Below are 22,744 nucleotides of genomic sequence, written 5' to 3'. Positions count from 1 at the left end.
GGTGCTGTTTAATCGACTGGTGAAATTTGCACCCCGACTCCTTTCGGAGGCCCAGCATTGCTGTTTTCCAGGTCGCAGCACATTTAGTGCTGTGCTCGGTGTCCGGGAGGCGGTGGAGCAGGGTAGGGCTGGTCACTGGAAGGGTTACATGCTGTCACTGGATCAGGCAAAAGTGTTAGATCGGGTTAATCACAAGTACCTCTGCTCTGTCCTTCTGAGATATGGCCTGCAGGGAAGGGGGGATTGTTGATTGACTTAAAACCTTGTACGGTGGGGCAGAGAGTTTCCCGATTGTGAACGGTTGGATTGACAGCTCTTTTAAGGTTGGGTCTGGTGTTCGCCAGGGTTGTCACTTGAGCCCGCTGCTGTATGTGTTTGCGATTGACCCACTTCTTTTGGAGGGTGGAGCGTGGACCGTTGGCTGGGATCGGGATGGACCAGGCAGCACTGGAAGCCACTCTGAGGGTGGTGATGTATGCCGATGATGTCACTGTTTTTGTTTCCTCTCACGAGGAGGCAGGCTGGCTGATGTCAGAGGTAGATCACTACTCGGAGGCATCTGGGTCCAAGATCAACCGGGATAAGTGTGAGAGTCTCTGGCTGGGAGGAGGAGACCCTGGTTTTGATCTCCCGGACACCCTTCCCTCTGCAAAAGTCCTTGGCATCGAATTTGGCCAGGGGGATTATCGCAAACAAAATTGGGACAGCGGGCTGGAGATCGCCACTCAGAAGGTGAACCAATGGAAGGGTTGGTCTTTGACCCTCAAGGAAAGGGTAAACCTGATCAAAACCTACCTGCTCCCTTTACTGATTTATCTGGGCAGTGTGGGCATCTTGCCGGAGTCTCTCTGGACTCGGGTCTACAGTTTGTTCTTCCAACTGTTATGGGGGAATAGACTGAACCTGGTCAAGAGGGAGGTTACTTACCGTACGAGGAGACTAGGAGGGTTGGGTATGGTCAACCCTGTGGTATTCCTTGTGGATCAACATTGCAAACCTCTGGAAAGAGAGGGCTCCTCCGTGGGTATTCTCCTGTAGGGGATGGTTTCAGCTTCTTCTCACATCTTTTGATCACTGCTGTTATTTTTCACATATAGTTTCTGTCCTTTAATCTCGGCTTTATGGAGTTTGCGCCGTGTTGCTCGGACATGGCCTCCGTCCGGTTCTTCTCGTCACCATCCCCCGTGGTGGAGCACACCACTTAGTCCGATGCGGCGCAGTCATGGGGGGGGCACCTGGATCTTGGCTCCCGCTCAGCCCTCAGGTCACAGCAGTTTGTCTCGTTGTCCACAGAGGAATTCAGAATATTTTAAGTCCTCAGGAGCCGAGGATGAAATCACCTTTGTAACAAGCAAGGAGTATCGAGCGAATCATGTGTGCGGATGGAGGGGTCTGAGCCGCTCCCTCGGACCACTCTGTTACCGCCATATGAGTGTGGTCGCACCGTCACGGCGTTCCCTTATTCTCTTGTATCAGCCGCATTCAGCGTCCTTGTGTGAACTCGACGTTAAATGCTTGCTGAAGGCACAAGTGGTCGCAGGGGCGTCGCGCCACCTCTGATTATTCAGAATTGTGCAATGAATCTTTCCGTAACTTTCCTCCACACTGTGACCCTGATACATCAAGACGTCTTCCCCACATTTCTGCCGGGAACTGTAGGAAACGTCAGACAATTATTTTGGAATTTGCAGTTGCTGAAATATTTTGTAACTTTTGGAAAAGTGATCAGATTGTGACAGAAGTGTCCGTCAGTCCTGGGGGTCCGAGCCCCATGATGGCGCCACCTTTTCAGGACTGGGGCGCAAATCTGCGACACATTCGGGTTTCTCCTAAATGATGAGCGCTCCTTTGTAACGAGACCCCTGTATAGTGAGGAGGCGGACACTGTACAGATGTGATGATGAGGGCAGTAGTGCTCTGTCACACACATCACCTTCCCTCCTCTGGATTTAACCCTTCATCCTCCTGCAGGACTACACCTGACATGTAAGCTGATCACCGCTCCCTCCCATCCCTCCTCCTCCTCCTCTGTGTATCCAGCCGCTCATTCCAGCAATAACAGCACCAGAGTCCTGGGGAGACCAGAAAGACCCCTGCCGGCTCCAACCGAGGACCCGTGACCCCCGGAACCGACCCACCTCCAGTGTGCAGTAAGTGATGACACTGACTACAATGTAACATCCAGGGAGAGAGTACTGCTGAGCTGTGTATCTAATCCTCTCCTGTGTGATACTGACTGCTGAGCTGTGTATCTAATCCTCTCCTGTGTGATACTGACTGCTGAGCCGTGTATCTAATCCTCTCCTGTGTGATACTGCCTGCTGAGCCGTGTATCTAATCCTCTCCTGTGTGATACTGCCTGCTGAGCCGTGTATCTAATCCTATCCTGTGTGACACTGTCTGCTGAGCTGTGCATCTAATCTTATCCTTGTGATACTGTCTGCTGAGCTGAGTATCTAATCCTATCCTGTGTAATACTGTCTGCTGAGCTGTGTATCTAATCCTATCCTTTGTGATACTGACTGCTGAGCTGTGTATCTAATCCTATCCTGTGTGATACTGACTGCTGAGCTGTGTATCTAATCCTCTCCTGTGTGATACTGACTGCTGAGCTGTGTATCTAATCCTCTCCTGTGTGATACTGACTGCTGAGCTGTGTATCTAATCCTCTCCTGTGTGATACTGACTGCTGAGCCGTGTATCTAATCCTCTCCTGTGTGATACTGCCTGCTGAGCCGTGTATCTAATCCTCTCCTGTGTGATACTGCCTGCTGAGCCGTGTATCTAATCCTATCCTGTGTGACACTGTCTGCTGAGCTGTGCATCTAATCTTATCCTTGTGATACTGTCTGCTGAGCTGAGTATCTAATCCTATCCTGTGTAATACTGTCTGCTGAGCTGTGTATCTAATCCTATCCTTTGTGATACTGACTGCTGAGCTGTGTATCTAATCCTATCCTGTGTGATACTGACTGCTGAGCTGTGTATCTAATCCTCTCCTGTGTGATACTGACTGCTGAGCTGTGTATCTAATCCTCTCCTGTGTGATACTGACTGCTGAGCTGTGTATCTAATCCTCTCCTGTGTGATACTGCCTGGCGATGTATCTAATCCTACCCTGTGTGATACTGACTGCTGAGCTGTGTATCTAATCCTCTCCTGTGTGTTACTGCCTGGCGATGTATCTAATCCTATCCTGTGTGATACTGACTGCTGAGCCGTGTATCTAATCCTCTCCTGTGTGATACTGCCTGGCGATGTATCTAATCCTATCCTGTGTGATACTGACTGCTGAGCCGTGTATCTAATCCTCTCCTGTGTGATACTGCCTGGCGATGTATCTAATCCTACCCTGTGTGATACTGACTGCTGAGCTGTGTATCTAATCCTCTCCTGTGTGTTACTGCCTGGCGATGTATCTAATCCTATCCTGTGTGATACTGACTGCTGAGCCGTGTATCTAATCCTCTCCTGTGTGTTACTGCCTGGCGATGTATCTGATCCTATCCTGTGTGATACTGACTGCTGAGCCGTGTATCTAATCCTCTCCTGTGTGATACTGCCTGGCGATGTATCTAATCCTAGCCTGTGTGATACTGACTGCTGAGCTGTGTATCTAATCCTCTCCTGTGTGTTACTGCCTGGCGATGTATCTAATCCTATCCTGTGTGATACTGACTGCTGAGCCGTGTATCTAATCCTATCCTGTGTGATACTGACTGCTGAGCCGTCTATCTAATCCTATCCTGTGTGATACTGCCTGGCGATGTATCTAATCCTATCCTGTGTGATACTGACTGCTGAGCCATGTATCTAATCCTATCCTGTGTGATACTGACTGCTGAGCCGTGTATCTAATCCTATCCTGTGTGATACTGACTGCTGAGCCGTGTATCTAATCCTATCCTGTGATACTGACTGAGCCGTGTATCTAATCCCATCCTGTGTGATACTGACTGCTGAGCCGTGTATCTAATCCCATCCTGTGTGATACTGCCTGGCGATGTATCTAATTCTATCCTGTGTGATACTGACTGCTGAGCCGTGTATCTAATCCTATCCTGTGTGATACTGACTGCTGAGCCATGTATCTAATCCTATCCTGTGTGATACTGACTGCTGAGCGGTGTATCTAATACTCTCCTGTGTGATACTGACTGCTGAGCCATGTATCTAATCCTATCCTGTGATACTGACTGAGCCGTGTATCTAATCCTATCCTGTGTGATACTGACTGCTGAGCCGTGTATCTAATCCTCTTTTGTGTGATACTGACTGCTGAGCCGTGTATCTAATCCCATCCTGTGTGATACTGACTGCTGAGCTGTGTATCTAATCCTCTCCTGTGTGATTCTGACTGCTGAGCCGTGTATCTAATCCTGTGTGATACTGACTGATGAGCCGTGTATCTAATACTATCCTGTGTGATACTGACTGCTGAGCCGTGTATCTAATCTTATCCTGTGTGATATTGACTGCTGAGCTGTGTATCTAATCCTATCCTGTGTGATACTGACTGCTGAGCCGTGTATCTAATCCTATCCTGTGTGATACTGACTGCTGAGCCATGTATCTAATCCTATCCTGTGATACTGCCTGGCGGTGTATCTAATCCTATCCTGTGTGATACTGACTGCTGAGCCGTGTATCTAATCTTATCCTGTGTAATACTGAATGCTGAGCTATGTATCTAACCCTATCCTGTGTGATACTGCCTGGAGATGTATCTAATCCTATCCTGTGTGATACTGACTGCTGAGCTGTGTATTCAATCCTCTCCTGTGTGATACTGCCTGGCGATGTATCTAATCCTATCCTGTGTGATACTGACTGCTGAGCCGTGTATCTAATCCTATCCTGTGTGATACTGACTGCTGAGCCGTGTATCTAATCCTATCCTGTGTGATACTGCTGAGCTGTGTATCTAATCCTCTCCTGTGTGATACTGCCTGACGATGTATCTAATCCCATCCTGTGTGATACTGACTGCTGAGCCGTGTATCTAATCCTATCCTGTGATACTGACTGCTGAGCCATGTATCTAATCCTATCTGATACTGTCTGCTGAGCCGTGTATCTAATCTTATCCTGTGTAATACTGACTGCTGAGCTGTGTATCTAATCCTGTCCTGTGTGATACTGACTGCTGAGCTGTGTATCTAATCCTCTCCTGTGTGATACTGACTGCTGAGCCGTGTATCTAATCCTATCCTGTGATACTGACTGAGCCGTGTATCTAATCCCATCCTGTGTGATACTGACTGCTGAGCCGTGTATCTAATCCTATCCTGTGTGATACTGACTGCTGAGCCGTGTATCTAATCCTATCCTGTGTGATACTGACTGCTGAGCCGTGTATCTAATCCTATCCTGTGTGATACTGACTGCTGAGCCGTGTATCTAATCCCATCCTGTGTGATACTGACTGCTGAGCTGTGTATCTAATCCTCTCCTGTGTGATTCTGACTGCTGAGCCGTGTATCTAATCCTCCTGTGTGATACTGACTGATGAGCCGTGTATCTAATCCTATCCTGTGTGATACTGACTGCTGAGCTGTGTATCTAATCCTATCCTGTGTGATATTGACTGCTGAGCGGTGTATCTAATCCTATCCTGTGTGATACTGACTGCTGAGCCGTGTATCTAATCCTATCCTGTGTGATACTGACTGCTGAGCCATGTATCTAATCCTATCCTGTGATACTGCCTGGCGGTGTATCTAATCCTATCCTGTGTGATACTGACTGCTGAGCCGCGTATCTAATCTTATCCTGTGTAATACTGAATGCTGAGCTATGTATCTAACCCTATCCTGTGTGATACTGCCTGGCGGTGTATCTAATCCTATCCTGTGTGATACTGACTGCTGAGCTGTGTATTCAATCCTCTCCTGTGTGATACTGCCTGGCGATGTATCTAATCCTATCCTGTGTGATACTGACTGCTGAGCCGTGTATCTAATCCTATCCTGTGTGATACTGCTGAGCTGTGTATCTAATCCTCTCCTGTGTGATACTGACTGCTGAGCTGTGTATCTAATCCTATCCTGTGTGATACTCTGCTGAGCCATGTATCTAATCCTATCTGATACTGTCTGCTGAGCCGTGTATCTAATCTTATCCTGTGTAATACTGACTGCTGAGCTGTGTATCTAATCCTGTCCTGTGTGATACTGACTGCTGAGCTGTGTATCTAATCCTCTCCTGTGTGATACTGACTGCTGAGCCGTGTATCTAATCCTATCCTGTGATACTGACTGAGCCGTGTATCTAATCCCATCCTGTGTGATACTGACTGCTGAGCCGTGTATCTAATCCTATCCTGTGTGATACTGACTGCTGAGCCGTGTATCTAATCCTATCCTGTGTGATACTGACTGCTGAGCCGTGTATCTAATCCCATCCTGTGTGATACTGACTGCTGAGCTGTGTATCTAATCCTCTCCTGTGTGATTCTGACTGCTGAGCCGTGTATCTAATCCTCCTGTGTGATACTGACTGATGAGCCGTGTATCTAATCCTATCCTGTGTGATACTGACTGCTGAGCCGTGTATCTAATCCTATCCTGTGTGATATTGACTGCTGAGCTGTGTATCTAATCCTATCCTGTGTGATACTGACTGCTGAGCCGTGTATCTAATCCTATCCTGTGTGATACTGACTGCTGAGCCATGTATCTAATCCTATCCTGTGATACTGCCTGGTGGTGTATCTAATCCTATCCTGTGTGATACTGACTGCTGAGCCGCGTATCTAATCTTATCCTGTGTAATACTGAATGCTGAGCTATGTATCTAACCCTATCCTGTGTGATACTGCCTGGCGATGTATCTAATCCTATCCTGTGTGATACTGCTGAGCTGTGTATCTAATCCTCTCCTGTGTGATACTGCCTGACGATGTATCTAATCCTATCCTGTGTGATACGCTCTGCTGAGCCATGTATCTAATCCTATCTGATACTGTCTGCTGAGCCGTGTATCTAATCTTATCCTGTGTAATACTGACTGCTGAGCTGTGTATCTAACCCTATCCTGTGTGATACTGACTGCTGAGCTGTGTATCTAATCCTGTCCTGTGTGATACTGACTGCTGAGCTGTGTATCTAATCCTCTCCTGTGTGATACTGACTGCTGAGCCGTGTATCTAATCCTCCTGTGTGATACTGACTGCTGAGCCGTGTATCTAATCCCATCCTGTGTGTTACTGACTGCTGAGCCGTGTATCTAATCCCATCCTGTGTGTTACTGACTGCTGAGCCGTGTATCTAATCCTATCCTGTGTGATACTGACTGCTGAGCCGTGTATCTAATGCTATCCTGTGTGATACTGACTGCTGAGCCATGTATCTAATCCTATCCTGTGATACTGCCTGGCGGTGTATCTAATCCTATCCTGTGTGATACTGACTGCTGAGCCGTGTATCTAATCCTATCCTGTGTGATACTGACTGCTGAGCCGTGTATCTAATCCTGTCCTGTGTGATACTGACTGCTGTGCTGTGTATCTAATCCTCTCCTGTGTGATACTGACTGCTGAGCCGTGCATCTAATCCTATCCTGTGTGATACTGTCTGCTGAGCCGTGTATCTAATCCTGTCCTGTGTGATACTGTCTGCTGAGCCGTGTATATAATCCTATCCTGTGGGATACTGTCTGCTGAGCAGTGTATCTAATCCTCTCCTGTGTGATACACCACCCAGCAGTATCACACAGGAGAGGATTAGATACACTGCTCAGCAGACAGTATCCCACAGGACAGGATTAGATACACGGCTCAGCAGTCAGTATCACACAGGATAGGATTAGATACACGGCTCAGCAGTCAGTATCACACAGGAGAGGATTAGATACACAGCACAGCAGTCAGTATCACACAGGACAGGATTAGATACACAGCTCAGCAGTCAGTATTACACAGGATAAGATTAGATACACGGCTCAGCAGACAGTATCAGATAGGATTAGATACACGGCTCAGCAGTCAGTATCACACAGGATATGATTAGATACACGGCTCAGCAGTCAGTATCACACAGGATAGGATTAGATACACCGCCAGGCAGTATCACAGGATAGGATTAGATACATGGCTCAGCAGTCAGTATCACACAGGATAGCATTAGATACACGGCTCAGCAGTCAGTATCACACAGGAGAGGATTAGATACACGGCTCAGCAGTCAGTTTAACACAGGAGAGGATTAGATACACGGCTCAGCAGTCAGTATAACACAGCATAGGATTAGACAACACGGCTCAGCAGAGTGTATCACACAGGAGAGGTTTAGATACACCACCCAGCAGTATCACACAGGAGAGGATTAGATACATTGCTCAGCAGTCAGTATCACACAGGATAGGATTAGATACACGGCTAAGCAGTCAGTATCATACAGGATAGGATTAGATACATTGCTCAGCAGTCAGGATCACACAGGATAGGATTAGATACATGGCTCAGCAGTCCGTATCATGCAGGATAGGATTAGATACACGGCTCAGCAGTCAGGATCACACAGGAGAGGATTAGATACACAGCTCAGCAGAGTATCACACAGGATAGGATTAGATACATGGCTCAGCAGAGTATCACACAGGAAAGGTTGAGATACACCACCCAGCAGTATCTAAACCTTTCCTGTGTGATACTCTGCTGAGCCATGTATCTAATCCTATCCTGTGTGATACTGACTGCTGAGCTGTGTATCTAATCCTCTCCTGTGTGATCCTGACTGCTGAGCCGTGTATCTAATCCTATCCTGTATGATACTGACTGCTGAGCCATGTATCTAATCCTATCCTGTGTGATACTGACTGCTGAGCAATGTATCTAATCCTCTCCTGTGTGATCCTAACTGCTGAGCAATGTATCTAATCCTATCCTGTATGATACTGACTGCTTAGCCGTGTATCTAATCCTATCCTGTGTGATACTGACTGCTGAGCAATGTATCTAATCCTCTCCTGTGTGATACTGCTGGGTGGTGTATCTAAACCTCTCCTGTGTGATACACTCTGCTGAGCCGTGTTGTCTAATCCTATGCTGTGTTATACTGACTGCTGAGCCGTGTATCTAATCCTCTCCTGTGTTAAACTGACTGCTGAGCCGTGTATCTAATCCTCTCCTGTGTGATACTGACTGCTGAGCCGTGTATCTAATGCTATCCTGTGTGATACTGACTGCTGAGCCATGTATCTAATCCTATCCTGTGATACTGCCTGGCGGTGTATCTAATCCTATCCTGTGTGATACTGACTGCTAAGCCGTGTATCTAATCCTATCCTGTGTTAAACTGACTGCTGAGCCGTGTATCTAATCCTCTCCTGTGTGATACTGACTGCTGAGCCGTGTATCTAATGCTATCCTGTGTGATACTGACTGCTGAGCCATGTATCTAATCCTATCCTGTGATACTGCCTGGCGGTGTATCTAATCCTATCCTGTGTGATACTGACTGCTGAGCCGTGTATCTAATCCTATCCTGTGTGATACTGACTGCTGAGCCGTGTATCTAATCTTATCCTGTGTAATACTGACTGCTGAGCTGTGTATCTAACCCTATCCTGTGTGATACTGACTGCTGAGCTGTGTATCTAATCCTGTCCTGTGTGATACTGACTGCTGTGCTGTGTATCTAATCCTCTCCTGTGTGATACTGACTGCTGAGCCGTGTATCTAATCCTATCCTGTGTGATACTGACTGCTGAGCCGTGTATCTAATCCTGTCCTGTGTGATACTGTCTGCTGAGCCGTGTATATAATCCTATCCTGTGGGATACTGTCTGCTGAGCCGTGTATCTAATCCTCTCCTGTGTGATACTGCTGGGTGGTGTATCTAAACCTCTCCTGTGTGATACACTCTGCTTAGCCATGTATCTAATCCTATCCTGTGTGATACTGACTGCTGAGCTGTGTATCTAATCCTCTCCTGTGTGATCCTGACTGCTGAGCCGTGTATCTAATCCTATCCTGTGTGATACTGACTGCTGAGCAATGTATCTAATCCTCTCCTGTGTGATCCTGACTGCTGAGCAATGTATCTAATCCTATCCTGTATGATACTGACTGCTTAGCCGTGTATCTAATCCTATCCTGTGTGATACTGACTGCTGAGCAATGTATCTAATCCTCTCCTGTGTGATACTGCTGGGTGGTGTATCTAAACCTCTCCTGTGTGATACACTCTGCTGAGCCGTGTTGTCTAATCCTATACTGTGTTATACTGACTGCTGAGCCGTGTATCTAATCCTCTCCTGTGTTATACTGACTGCTGAGCCGTGTATCTAATCCTATCCTGTGTGATACTGACTGCTGAGCCGTGTATCTAATCCTCTCCTGTGTGATACTGACTGCTGAGCCGTGTATCTAATCCTATCCTGTGTGATACTGACTGCTGAGCAATGTATCTAATCCTATCCTGTGGGATACTGTCTGCTGAGTGGTGTATCTAATCCTCTCCTGTGTGATACTGCTGGGTCGTGTATCTAAACCTCTCCTGTGTGATACACTCTGCTGAGCCGTGTATCTAATCCTATCCTTTGTGATACTGACTGTTGAGCCGTGTATCTAATACCATCCTGTGTGATACTGACTGCTGAGCCGTGTATCTATTCCTCTTGTGTGATACGGACTGCTGAGCCGTGTATCTAATCCTGTCCTGTGTGATACTGACTGCTGAGCCGTGTATCTAATCCTATCCTCTGTGATACTGTCTGCTGAGCCGTGTATCTAATCCTATCCTGTGTGATACTGACTGCTGAGCCGTGTGTCTAATCCTATCCTGTGTGACACTGACTGCTGAGCCGTGTATCTAATCCTATCCTGTGTGATACTGACTGCTGACCTGTGTATCTAATCCTATCCTCTGTGATACTGTCTGCTGAGCCGTGTATCTAATCCTATCCTGTGTGATACTGACTGCTGAGCCGTGTGTCTAATCCTATCCTGTGTGATACTGACTGCTGACCTGTGTATCTAATCCTATCCTCTGTGATACTGTCTGCTGAGCCGTGTATCTAATCCTATCCTGTGTGATACTGACTCCTGACCTGTGTATCTAATCCTATCCTGTGTGATACTGACTGCTGACCTGTGTATCTAATCCTATCCTCTGTGATACTGTCTGCTGAGCCGTGTATCTAATCCTATCCTGTGTGATACTGACTGCTGAGCCGTGTGTCTAATCCTATCCTGTGTGATACTGCAGACACATCGGACAGGTGATGACCGCGGCTTTCATCGTTCTCTGTTTTGTATGTGAGGAGGTTTTGGGGTCCGGTCTGGACGCTGCTGCGACCTCGGCTAACATTCGGGGATCATCTTTGGTCGTTGCTGTATTTCTGACCTCGTGTCTGGTCTTGTCAGAGACATTTTCTTTCAAACATGAAAGACTTGACTTCTTCCCTCCTGATGATAGAGGAGCCGTCACTGCGACCTTTCTTCATGAGACGAAGAGCCAAACCTCGGCACAATGAGAGGATGGTAGAGTCGGCGTCTTGTAATCATATAATGCCGCGCTGCGCTCAAGTAACCCCTCATCCCCTCCATCATCAGTATCTGGTGACTGCCCGTCTCCTCCATCATCAGTGTCTGGGGACGGCCCGTCTCCTCCATCATCAGTATCTGATGACCACCCGTCCCCTCCGTCATCAGTATCTGGTGACAGCCTGTCACCTCCATCATCAATATCTGGTGATCGCCCGTCTCTTCCGTCGTCAGTATGGCCACCGTCCGGCTTTCCGTATTCTTTCTGGCACACGTGATGTGAAACATTGTCAGCGTTTAACTCTAAACTTTTTAAAGTTTAATCTACAAATGAGTAAAGGTAGAATTATAATTAGCAGACGTGGCCCGTGGAGCCGATGCGGCTCGGGATGTGGATGCGGCTCGGGGTGTGGACACTGCTCGGGATGTGGAGGCGGCTCATGGTACGGACGCTGCTCGGGATGCGGCCCGGGGTGCGAACAGGGCTCGGGGTGCAGAGACGGCTCGAATGCGGAGACTGCTCGGGGTGCGGAGGCGGCTCGGGGTGTGGATTTTTCTCAGGATGCGGACGCTGCTCGGGGTGTGGAGGAGGCTCATGGTACGGACGCTGCTCGGGATGCGGACGCGGCTCGGGGTGCAGATGGGGCTCGGTGCGGAGACGGCTTGGGGTGCGGACGCTGCTCGGGGTGCGGATTTTTCTCAGGATGTGGACGCTGCTCGGGGTGCGGACGCTGCTCGGGATGTGGAGGAGGCTCATGGTACGGACGCGGCTCGGGGTGCGGAGGCAGCTCAGGATGCGGACGCTGCTCGGGGTGCGGACGCTGCTCGGGATGTGGAGGAGGCTCATGGTACGGACGCTGCTCGGGGTGCGGAGGCTGCTCGGGGTGCGGAGGCTGCTCGGGGTGCGGAGGCTGCTCGGGGTGCGGAGGCGGCTCGGGGTGCGGAGGCGGCTCGGGGTGCGGACGCTGCTTGGGATGCGGAGGCGGCTCGGGGTGCGGAGGCGGCTCGGGTGCGGATGCGGCTCGGGGTGCGGATGGGGCGTGGAGGCGGCTCGGGATGCGGGCGCTGCTCGGGATGCAGCAGATGGAAACCAGCGGAGATGAAGGGGTTATTCAGAACATCCAGGTGACCCTCTTTTGTGTCTTCGCTCTGTAGTTATCGGAGGGGGACGATGAGGTGAAGCTGACGGCAGCAGATCCTATCGGCAAGTGGACGCCGCGTCGACTTTGATCTTCGTTTCCGGAACTTTGAAGCTTCGCTGGGTTTGTGTGTCTGGCCCGGGGCCAGCTCATACCCCGGCCCCGTATTATGGGCCGTTTATCCGGGTCACTGGAGCTGTCCACAATCCGCGGCTCAGCGATGAGATGTAAATGGCCGGGAACAATGGCCCCTGTGTTACGCTTCATTCCATCTGGTTATAGGGAGGCTGAAGTTATGGGCCCACGTAGCGTTTTAATCCGGACAATGAAAACCGGACTCCTTCCCAGAAATCGCACGATTTTACCGCGATTATGTTTGTGATTTTCGTGTGCGATATTCAAGCACTTTCCAAGCGATTTGCAGCATCGCTTGGAAAGTGATTGACAGGTTGGTCACACTCATCAAACATAGTGTTTGTCGAGTGTGAGCAGCTTTTTACTATTGAGGCGGCCTATGCAGCATCAATAGTAAAAGATAAAATGTTAACAATGATAGAAAAAAATAAAATATTGGTGTATATTTACCTTCCGACGTCCCGCGCTGCCATCCCGGGCCTCAGCGTTCCCAGCGATGCCTTGCGAGACCTGTGATGACGTTGGTCTCGCGTTGCTATAGTGATCTCACGAGACCGCTAGAGTCACGCAAGACTCCGTCATCACAGGTCTCGCAAGGCATTACTGGGAACGCTGAGGCCAGGGATGGCAGCGCGGGACGCCGGAAGGTAAATATACCCCGATTTTTTATTCTTTTTTTTACAGGGGTATGGTGCCCAGGGCCTGGAGGACAGTCTCCTCTCCTCCACACCGTGGATACCAACCGCACATGAGACACCTTCCCGCATGGTGGGCATAGCGGTTCTCATGCATTCCTATGGGTGCGGGATCGCGGCAATTCTTTGCGATTCTGCACAAAAGAATGACCATGCTGCGATTTTTTTCCGCAATGCGATTCCGCCGCGGAAAAAAGCGCAGCATTAGCACAGCATGTGCGGAATGCCGTAGGAATGCATGGGGGGCGTTCTGTACACGATTTTTAAACGTTTTTGCGCTGAAAATCGCTGCAAAAACGCTTAAAAATCGCATTGTGGGCACACAGCCTGACGCTTCACCGTCCTGAGGCCAAAAATAAAACCCAAATCCAAAACACCCCGGTGAAGAGACGTCGTCAGTCAACAGTTCGTTCCCGATCCTGGGAAAGCTGAGTGCCAGCCGATCTGCCATGGGGGCGGGGGTCAGCCATCATTACGTTTAGCCCCTCAACAGCAATTATCAGCTGAACTGCTGCGTTTTGTCATACACGATCTGATCCTGTGGAGAGGAGCAGTGAGAACCACGAGGCAACATGTGGGTCTTGTGAAGCGGCAGTATATGGGAACTGTATGGGGGTAATATATGGGCACTGTATGGGGGTAGTATATGGGGACTGTATTGTGGCAGTAAGTATATGAGCACTGTATGGGTGTAATATATGGGCATTGTATGGAGTTAGTATATGGGGACTGTATTGTGGCAGTAAGTATATGAGCATTGTATGGGGGTAATATATGGGCATTGTATGGGGGTAGTATATGGGGACTGTATTGTGGCAGTAAGTATATGAGCACTGTATGGGGGTAATATATGGGCACTGTATGGGGGTAATATATGGGCACTGTATGGGGGTAGTATATGGGGACTGTATTGTGGCAGTAAGTATATGAGCACTGTATGGGGGTAATATATGGGCATTGTATGGAGTTAGTATATGGGCACTGTATGGGGTGTGACAGGGTCACTGGTAAGGTAATAGAGGGGAGATATGTGTCATTACGCTTAATGGCGTCAGTGATGTGAAACCAGAGTATTTTCCTCCACACTAAAGTGTTGAGGGTTAAGTTAAATTTGCATAAAGGACTGGTTTCACTGGACCTTCATAGAGTGGGTGGGAGGAGGTGCACTTTATCCCCACTGGCAGACCTGCCAGGACCTGTGTGATGTCATGATCATGTGGTAAGTAAATGGGCTCTACAGGCAGTCTGTGTCCAGCAAGACTGGAGAGAGGAGTCTCCAGTGATCTGGTGTCTTGTATGGAAGAAAGACTGACCCGGTATTGCTCCAGAGCGGGGCGCCACCCGCAACATATGGTCTGTGTTCAAGCGTTTTGTTTTCTTTGTTGTTTTTCCTGTTTTAGCCGGAAAGGCCGAGATTATTTTCACTTGTGTTGGTTTATACCGCTCACTAATAAACCGACCCAGGATTTAAGGAGACGGTGTTCCTATTTTGCCTACCTCCGTGTACCATCACGTGAGTTGAACTGCCACAGGGGGTAATTTATGGGCACTGTGTGGAGGTAATACAGTGGGTACAGAAAGTATTCAGACCCCTTTAAATTGTTCACTCTTTGTTTCATTGCAGCCATTTGGTAAATTCAGAAAAGTTCATTTTTCCCCATTATTGTGCACTCTGCACCCCATCTTGACTGAAAAAAAACAGAAATGTAGAAATTTTTGCAAATTTATTTAAAAAGAAAAACTGAATCTCCCATGGTCATAAGTATTCAGACCCTTTGCTCAGTATTGAGTAGAAGCACCTTTTGAGCTAGTACAGCCATGAGTCGTCTTGGGAATGATGCCACAAGTTTTTCACCCCTGGATTTGGGGATCCTCGGCCATTCTTCCTTGCAGATGCTCTCCTGTTCCGTCAGGTTGGATGGTGAACGTTGGTGGACAGCCATTCTCAGGTCTCTCCAGAGATGCTCAGTTGAGTTTAGGTCAGGGCTCTGGCTGGGCCGGTCAGGAATGGTCACAGAGCTGTTCTGAAGCCACTCCTTTGTTATTTTAGCTGTGTGCTTAGGGTCATTGTCTTGCTGGAAGGTGAACCTTAGGCCAAGTCTGAGGTCCACAGCACTCTGGAAGAGGTTTTCATCCAGGATATCTCTGTACTTGGCCGCATTCATGTTTCCTTCAATGGCAATCAGTCGTCCTGTCCCTGCAGTTGAAAAACACCCCCATAGCATGATGCTGCCACCACCATGTTTCACTGTGAGGCTTGTACTGGGCAGGTGATGAGCAGTGCCTGGTTTTCTCCACACATACCGCTTAGAATTATCACCAAACAGTTCTATCTTTGTCTCATCAGACCAGAGAATCTTATTTCTCATAGTCTGGGAGTCATTCATGTGTTTTTTAGCAAACTCTATGCGGGCTTTCATATGTCTTGCACTGAGGAGAGGCTTCCGTCGGGCCACACTGCCATAAAGGCCCGACTGGTGGAGGGCTGCAGTGATAGTTGACTTTGTGGTCCTTTCTCCCATCTCCCTACTGCATCTGTGGAGCTCAGCCACAGTGATCTTGGGGTTCTAGGTCTAGGAAGACTTCTGGTGGTTCCAAACTTCTTCCATATAAGGATTCAAATCAAATTTATTATCGCCAAGTACATATTACATATATACAAGGAATTCTTTGTGGCAAAGAGGCAACATAATATATAACAACAGATACAACAAGTAACATCTAACAAGACAGATACAGTATATAGTCTACACATGACGATTTAATTGTTGAACAGAGAGTGGATAGAAGCTGTTCATATGGCGGTTGGTGCTGCATTTGGGGACTCTGAAGCGACATCCTGAAGGGAGTAGTTGGAATGAGGAGTGTCCCGGGTGAGAGGGATCGGATGAAATTTTCAATGCGTGGGATCGAATACTATAAAGATCCTGGATTTTAGGCCGGGGGGAACCTATAATTCTCTCTGCTGTTCTGAAAGTCCTTTGTAAGCGGAGTTTGTCATGCGCAGTGGCTCCCCCATACCAGACTATCAGAGAGGAACAAATCACAGATCTGATGACAGCATTAAAGAATAAGATCAGCAGATTCTTAGACAAACCATATCTTTTCAGCTGACGCAGGAAGAACATCCTCTGTTGTGCTTTTCTTATAACAGCATCCACGTTTTTCCCCCATTTAAGATCATGAGAGATGATAACACCAAGGAATTTGGTCTCTGTGACCCTAAGAACCACTTTGTCATGGATGTAGATTGGAAGTATCTCATGTTGATCTTTCCTAAAATCCACAACCATCTCAGCAGTTTTTTTAGTGTTGAGTACAAGATTATTGGCTTTACACCAGTCACATATTCTTTCCACCTCACTCCGATACAAGTCTTCAGCATTTCCCCTGATGAGACCAATCAGTGTCATATCATCGGCAAATTTCAAGATTTTTACTGAGTCTGCTGAAGAGATGCAATCATTCGTATAGAGAGAAAACAGTAACGGGGACAAAACACACCCCTGAGGTGCCCCGATGTTTGTGACCAAGGTGTCCGAAGTGAATGGTCCAACTTTTACACTCTGTATCCTGGCTGTCAGGAAGTTATAAATCCACAAGCATAAGTTAAGAGGGACTCCAAGAGCTACCATTTTCTTATGAAGTAAATTCGGATCAATGGTATTGAACGCTGAGCTAAAGTCCATGAAAAGAATCCGGACATATGAGTGCCGTTCATCTGTATGATCCAAAATGTACTTCAGTGCCAGATTGACAGTGTCGTTTGCCGAACGATTCTCCTTATAGGCAAACTGAAGCGGGTCCCATAGCTTCTGCGTGAATTTTATCAGGTGGGACATCATAATTCTTTCGAAGACTTTCATAGCTACAGATGTGAGTGCTACTGGTCTATAGTCGTTCAACTCAGAGGATCCCACTTTCTTGGGGACAGGGATAATTGTGGAATTTTTCCAACACTGAGGTACAACGCACTCTTTCAGTGACACATTGTATATATTTGTCAGTATAGGGGCAAGCTGGGTAGCACATACTTTCAGACACATTGGAGATACACCATCAGGGCCAGGTGCCTTTTTGACCTTAAGTCCCTTCAGGATGCGTATCACCTCTGCCTCGGAGATCACTACTTGGGTGTTGCACAATGAATGATCTTTATATGAACAGACTGAGGAGCTTAGAGATGAATAGCCACTGTGTGTAGAGCTTGCCTCAAATCTGCAGTAGAATTCATTTAACTCTGCTGCCAGACTTCTGCTGGGGTTCACTATAGTGGGGTGGCTTTTATAATTGGTGACCTCTCTTAATCCTCTCCATGCAGATCTATTATCTTTTGATGAGAACCTTTCCTCCAGAATCTTTGCATACTCGTGTTTGGCTAACTTGATCTCTTTAGATAGCGAGTTCCTAAGTTTCTTGAATTCAGTAATATCGCCTGCTTTATAAGCCTCCTCTTTTCTCTTACGGATCAACCTGACTTTATTTGTAAACCACGGCTTGTTGTTTCCCCGAAAGTGGACAGATTTGGATGGAATAAACGTGTCTTCACAAAAACGGATATATGAGGACACTGCATCAACCCATTCATCCAGACCCGAGCATGTTTCCTGGAATACCTCCCAGTCCGTGCATTCAAAGCATGCTTGTAGTTGCAATTTTGCCTCCTCAGACCATGTCTTCTTTGTATAAACTGTAGGTTTGGATGTTTTCAACCTTTGCCTGTAGGCTGGAATTAAATGAATTAGACAATGATCTGAAAAGCCCACTGCTGCTCTCCTCACTGCCCTGTAGGCCCCTTTTATGACTGTATAGCAGTGATCAAGCGTATTGTTCTCTCTCGTGAAGCAGTTTATATGTTGAGTAAATTTGGGGAGATCCAGGTTGAGTTTTCCTTTGTTAAAGTCCCCCATTAGAGGCCACTGTGCTCTTAGGAACCTTGAGTACTGCAGAAATTCTTTTGTAACCTTGGCCAGATCTGTGCCTTGCCACAATTCTGTCTCTGAGCTCCTTGGCCAGTTCCTTTGACCTCATGATTCTCATTTGGTCTGACATGCACTGTGAGCTGTGAGGTCTTATATAGACAGGTGTGCGCCTCTACAAATCAAGTGCTATCAGTGTAATTACACACAGCTGGACTCCAATGAAGGAGTAGAACCATCTCAAGGAGGATCACAAGGAAATGGACAGCATGTGACTTACATATGAGTGTCTGAGCAAAGGGTGTGAATACTTATGACCATGGGATATTTCAGTTTTTATTTTTTAATAAATTTGCAAAAATTTCTACATTTCTGTTTTTTTCAGTCAAGATGGGGTGCAGAGTGCACATTAATGAGAAAAAAGAGTGAAAAATTTAAAGGGATCTGAATACTTATATGGGCACTGTATGGGGGTAGTATATGGGCACTGTAGGGTGGTAGTATATGAGCGCTGTATGGGGGTATTATTTGGGCACTGTATGGTGGTGGTAATATATTGGCACTGTATGGGGATAATATATGGGCACCCTATATTGGGGTTAGTTTATGAGCACTGTATGGGGGTAATATATTGGCACTGTATGGTGGTGGTAGTATATGGACACAGTATGGTGGTAGTATATTGGCACTGTATAGTGGTAGTATATGGGCACTGTATAGTGGTAGTATATGAGTACTGTGTGGTGGTGGTGGTATATTGGCACTGTATAGTGGTAGTATATGGGCACTGTATAGTGGTAGTATATGAGTACTGTATGGTGGTGGTGGTATATTGGCACTGTATAGTGGTAGTATATGGGCACTGTATGGGGGTAATATATGGGCACTGTATGGTGGTAGTATATGAGCACTGTATGGGGGTAGTATATGAGCACTGTATGGGGGTAATTTATGGGTACTGTATGGTGGTGGTAATATATTGGCACTGTATGGGGATAATATATGGGCACCCTATATTGGGGTTAGTTTATGAGCACTGTATGGGGGTAATATATGGGCACTGTATGGTGGTGGTAGTATATGGACACTGTATGGTGGTAGTATATTGGCACTGTATAGTGGTAGTATATGGGCACTGTATAGTGGTAGTATATGAGCACTGTATGGGGGTAATATATGGGCACTGTATGGTGGTGGTAGTATATGGACACTGTATGGTGGTAGTATATTGGCACTGTATAGTGGTAGTATATGGGCACTGTATAGTGGTAGTATATGAGCACTGTATGGGGGTAATATATGGGTACTGTATGGTGGTGGTAGTATATTGGCACTGTATAGTGGTAGTATATGGGCACTGTATGGGGGTAATATAAGGGCACTGTATGGTTGTATATTGGCACTGTATAGTGGACACTATGGGGGTAATATATGGGCACTCTATGGTGGTAGTATATGGGCACTGTATGGGGGTAATATGTTGGGCACTGTATGGTGGTAGTATATTGGCACTGTATAGTGGTAATATATGGGCACTGTATGGGGGTAATATATGGGCACTATATAGTGGTAATATGTGGGCACTGTATGGGGGTAAGATATGGGCACTATATAGTGGTAATATATGGGCACTGTATGGGGTAATATATAAGCACTATATAGTGGTAATATATGGGCACTGTATGTTGGTAATATATGGTATCTATATGAGCATATATGAATGCTGTGAAGCTCTTGTATGGTAACGTGGCGGTGTTATGGACAGTGTAGTGGTGTTATATCTGGGCTGTTTGGTAACTGTATAACATATATGGATACTATATGTGAATTGTATTTGCACACTGAATGGCAGTATTATATGGAAGGTGTATGGCAGAACTGTGGGCACGGTATTGTGGGATCACTGATGTTTATCTTCTCCATTTTAGATTCATTTCTGGGATGACGTTCCTGGGGAGCGGCGTGTTCTCCCTCATCATCTTTTACTATGGTAAGTATTGCTAATTCACAGAAATCATTTATTCATTTACCATTTTATTTTATTCAGTATCAGGCAGCGAGCGGTGCTGTGGGATGTGCGGCTGTCACACGCGGGGGATTGTGCCGCTGTCACGTCCAGGAGTGAAAAAATCTCAGTATTGGTATCTATTGTGATAGTGACAACTTCACTACAAGAGCCGAGTCGGAATTATCGAACGTGGTAAATGTGTTGCTAAAATGGTAATAACATGAATCAGAAATTATGTTCCCAATATTCCGCCGTATAACGCTCCATTGCCAGATATGTAGGAAGGCACGAGCCTGAAAACATGGCGACAAACAATCAAATATTTCTTGAGTTTTTACTGCCACAAATAAAACCTAAGAAAAAGGCTGACCTTGATACCGCTGTGTGATCCTCACCCATAAACGTCAATTATCCCGTCATTCACACGGCTCCATTGAAGAAATAAGGCTGTGTGCACACGCTGCGGATCCTGCTGCGGTGTACAGTACCATTATAACCTATGGAAAACAAAAACCGCTGTGCCCACGGTGCGGATTTGCTGCGGTTTCAAAACCACAGCATGTCACTTCTTTGTGCGGAATCCGCAGCGGTTTCACACCTTCTCCATTGTAGAGATGATAAACCGCGGGGGAAAACCGCAGGCTAATCCGCAGCGTGTGCACACAGCCTTAAGGACATATAGAAAAAGAACAATGGCGGAATTGCTGTAATATTGTGATATTTTATGTCTGACCGGCGCTGTATGATGCCGCAGCTCATGTGGCACAGCTGAAGAATGTCAGTCGTAGCATCATGGCGCCATTGACACGACAGATCCGGGACTCGCTGCGCCTGGAATCCGTTCGGTGCAGTGCGGATTATTTGTCATAAACTTTTCTGGGTAAATAAAGTGTCAGGCGACGGATTCCTGCTTGTCGATAAGTGATGTCTTCCTGAGATCTGCAGAGGAATCCTCTGTACATGAGACATCTGGAGCTGTCACCGGCCACAGCAGATATCAGCACTACATGCGCGCAGCAACGTCACAGAGCTCAGCGGCGAAGCCGGGCACCCAGGCTGATATCGCTGTCCGATACGGTAGAACATTGTATGTTGGACCCACGCCGGAAATCTAGGGCTGCAGAAGTGGAGTAGTCCAGAACCTCACATCTGACGAGAAGCACTTCATGCAGGGGTTATAGCATCCGCTCTCTTCATGCAGGGGTTATAGCATCCGCTCTCTTCATGCAGGAGTTATAGCATCCGCTCTCTTCATGCAGGGGTTATAGCATCCGCTCTCTAAATGCAGGAGTTATTGCATCCGCTCTCTTCATGCAGGAGTTATAGCATCCGCTCTCTTCATGCAGGGGTTATAGCATCCGCTCTCTTCATGCAGGAGTTATTGCATCCGCTCTCTTCATGCAGGAGTTATAGCATCCGCTCTCTTCATGCAGGAGTTATAGCATCCGCTCTCTTCATGCAGGGGTTATAGCATCCGCTCTCTTCATGCAGGAGTTATAGCATCCGCTCTCTTCATGCAGGAGTTATAGCATCCGCTCTCTTCATGCAGGAGTTATAGCATCCGCTCTCTTCATGCAGGAGTTATAGCATCCGCTCTCTTCATGCAGGAGTTATAGCATCCGCTCTCTTCATGCAGGGGTTATAGCATCCGCTCTCTTCATGCAGGGGTTATAGCATCCGCTCTCTTCATGCAGGAGTTATAGCATCTGCTCTCTTCATGCAGGAGTTATAGCATCCGCTCTCTTCATGCAGGAGTTATAGCATCCGCTCTCTTCATGCAGGGGTTATAGCATCCGCTCTCTTCATGCAGGAGTTATAGCATCCGCTCTCTTCATGCAGGGGTTATAGCATCCGCTCTCTTCATGCAGGAGTTATAGCATCCGCTCTCTTCATGCAGGAGTTATAGCATCCGCTCTCTTCATGCAGGAGTTATAGCATCCGCTCTCTTCATGCAGGAGTTATAGCATCCGCTCTCTTCATGCAGGGGTTATAGCATCCGCTCTCTTCATGCAGGGGTTATAGCATCCGCTCTCTTCATGCAGGGGTTATAGCATCCGCTCTCTTCATGCAGGAGTTATAGCATCCGCTCTCTTCATGCAGGAGTTATAGCATCCGCTCTCTTCATGCAGGAGTTATAGCATCCGTTCTCTTCATGCAGGGGTTATAGCATCCGCTCTCTTCATGCAGGAGTTATAGCATCCGCTCTCTTCATGCAGGAGTTATAGCATCCGTTCTCTTCATGCAGGGGTTATAGCATCCGCTCTCTTCATGCAGGGGTTATAGCATCCGCTCTCTTCATGCAGGGGTTATAGCATCCGTTCTCTTCATGCAGGGGTTATAGCATCCGCTCTCTTCATGCA

General features: G+C 47.3%; 1 protein-coding gene across 1 annotated transcript in view; it reads left to right on the top strand.

Moving 5' to 3' along the window:
- Window positions 1-1,658: 1,658 nt before the first annotated feature.
- VWA2 (von Willebrand factor A domain containing 2) overlaps window positions 1,659-22,744 on the top strand; it is a 56,168-nt gene continuing 35,082 nt past the window's right edge. The window contains exons 1-2 of the mRNA XM_073556614.1: window positions 1,659-2,150; window positions 20,305-20,366. Coding sequence (XP_073412715.1) covers window positions 20,318-20,366 — 49 coding nt within the window. The 5' untranslated portion in view covers window positions 1,659-2,150; window positions 20,305-20,317. The remainder of the gene's footprint in view (window positions 2,151-20,304; window positions 20,367-22,744) is intronic.

Source organism: Dendrobates tinctorius, unplaced genomic scaffold, assembly GCF_039654945.1.
Source record: "Dendrobates tinctorius isolate UK_male_01 unplaced genomic scaffold, ASM3965494v1 ptg000236l, whole genome shotgun sequence".
In the NCBI taxonomy this organism is placed as follows: domain Eukaryota; kingdom Metazoa; phylum Chordata; class Amphibia; order Anura; family Dendrobatidae; genus Dendrobates; species Dendrobates tinctorius.
This window is presented reverse-complemented; position numbering and strand designations above follow the sequence as displayed.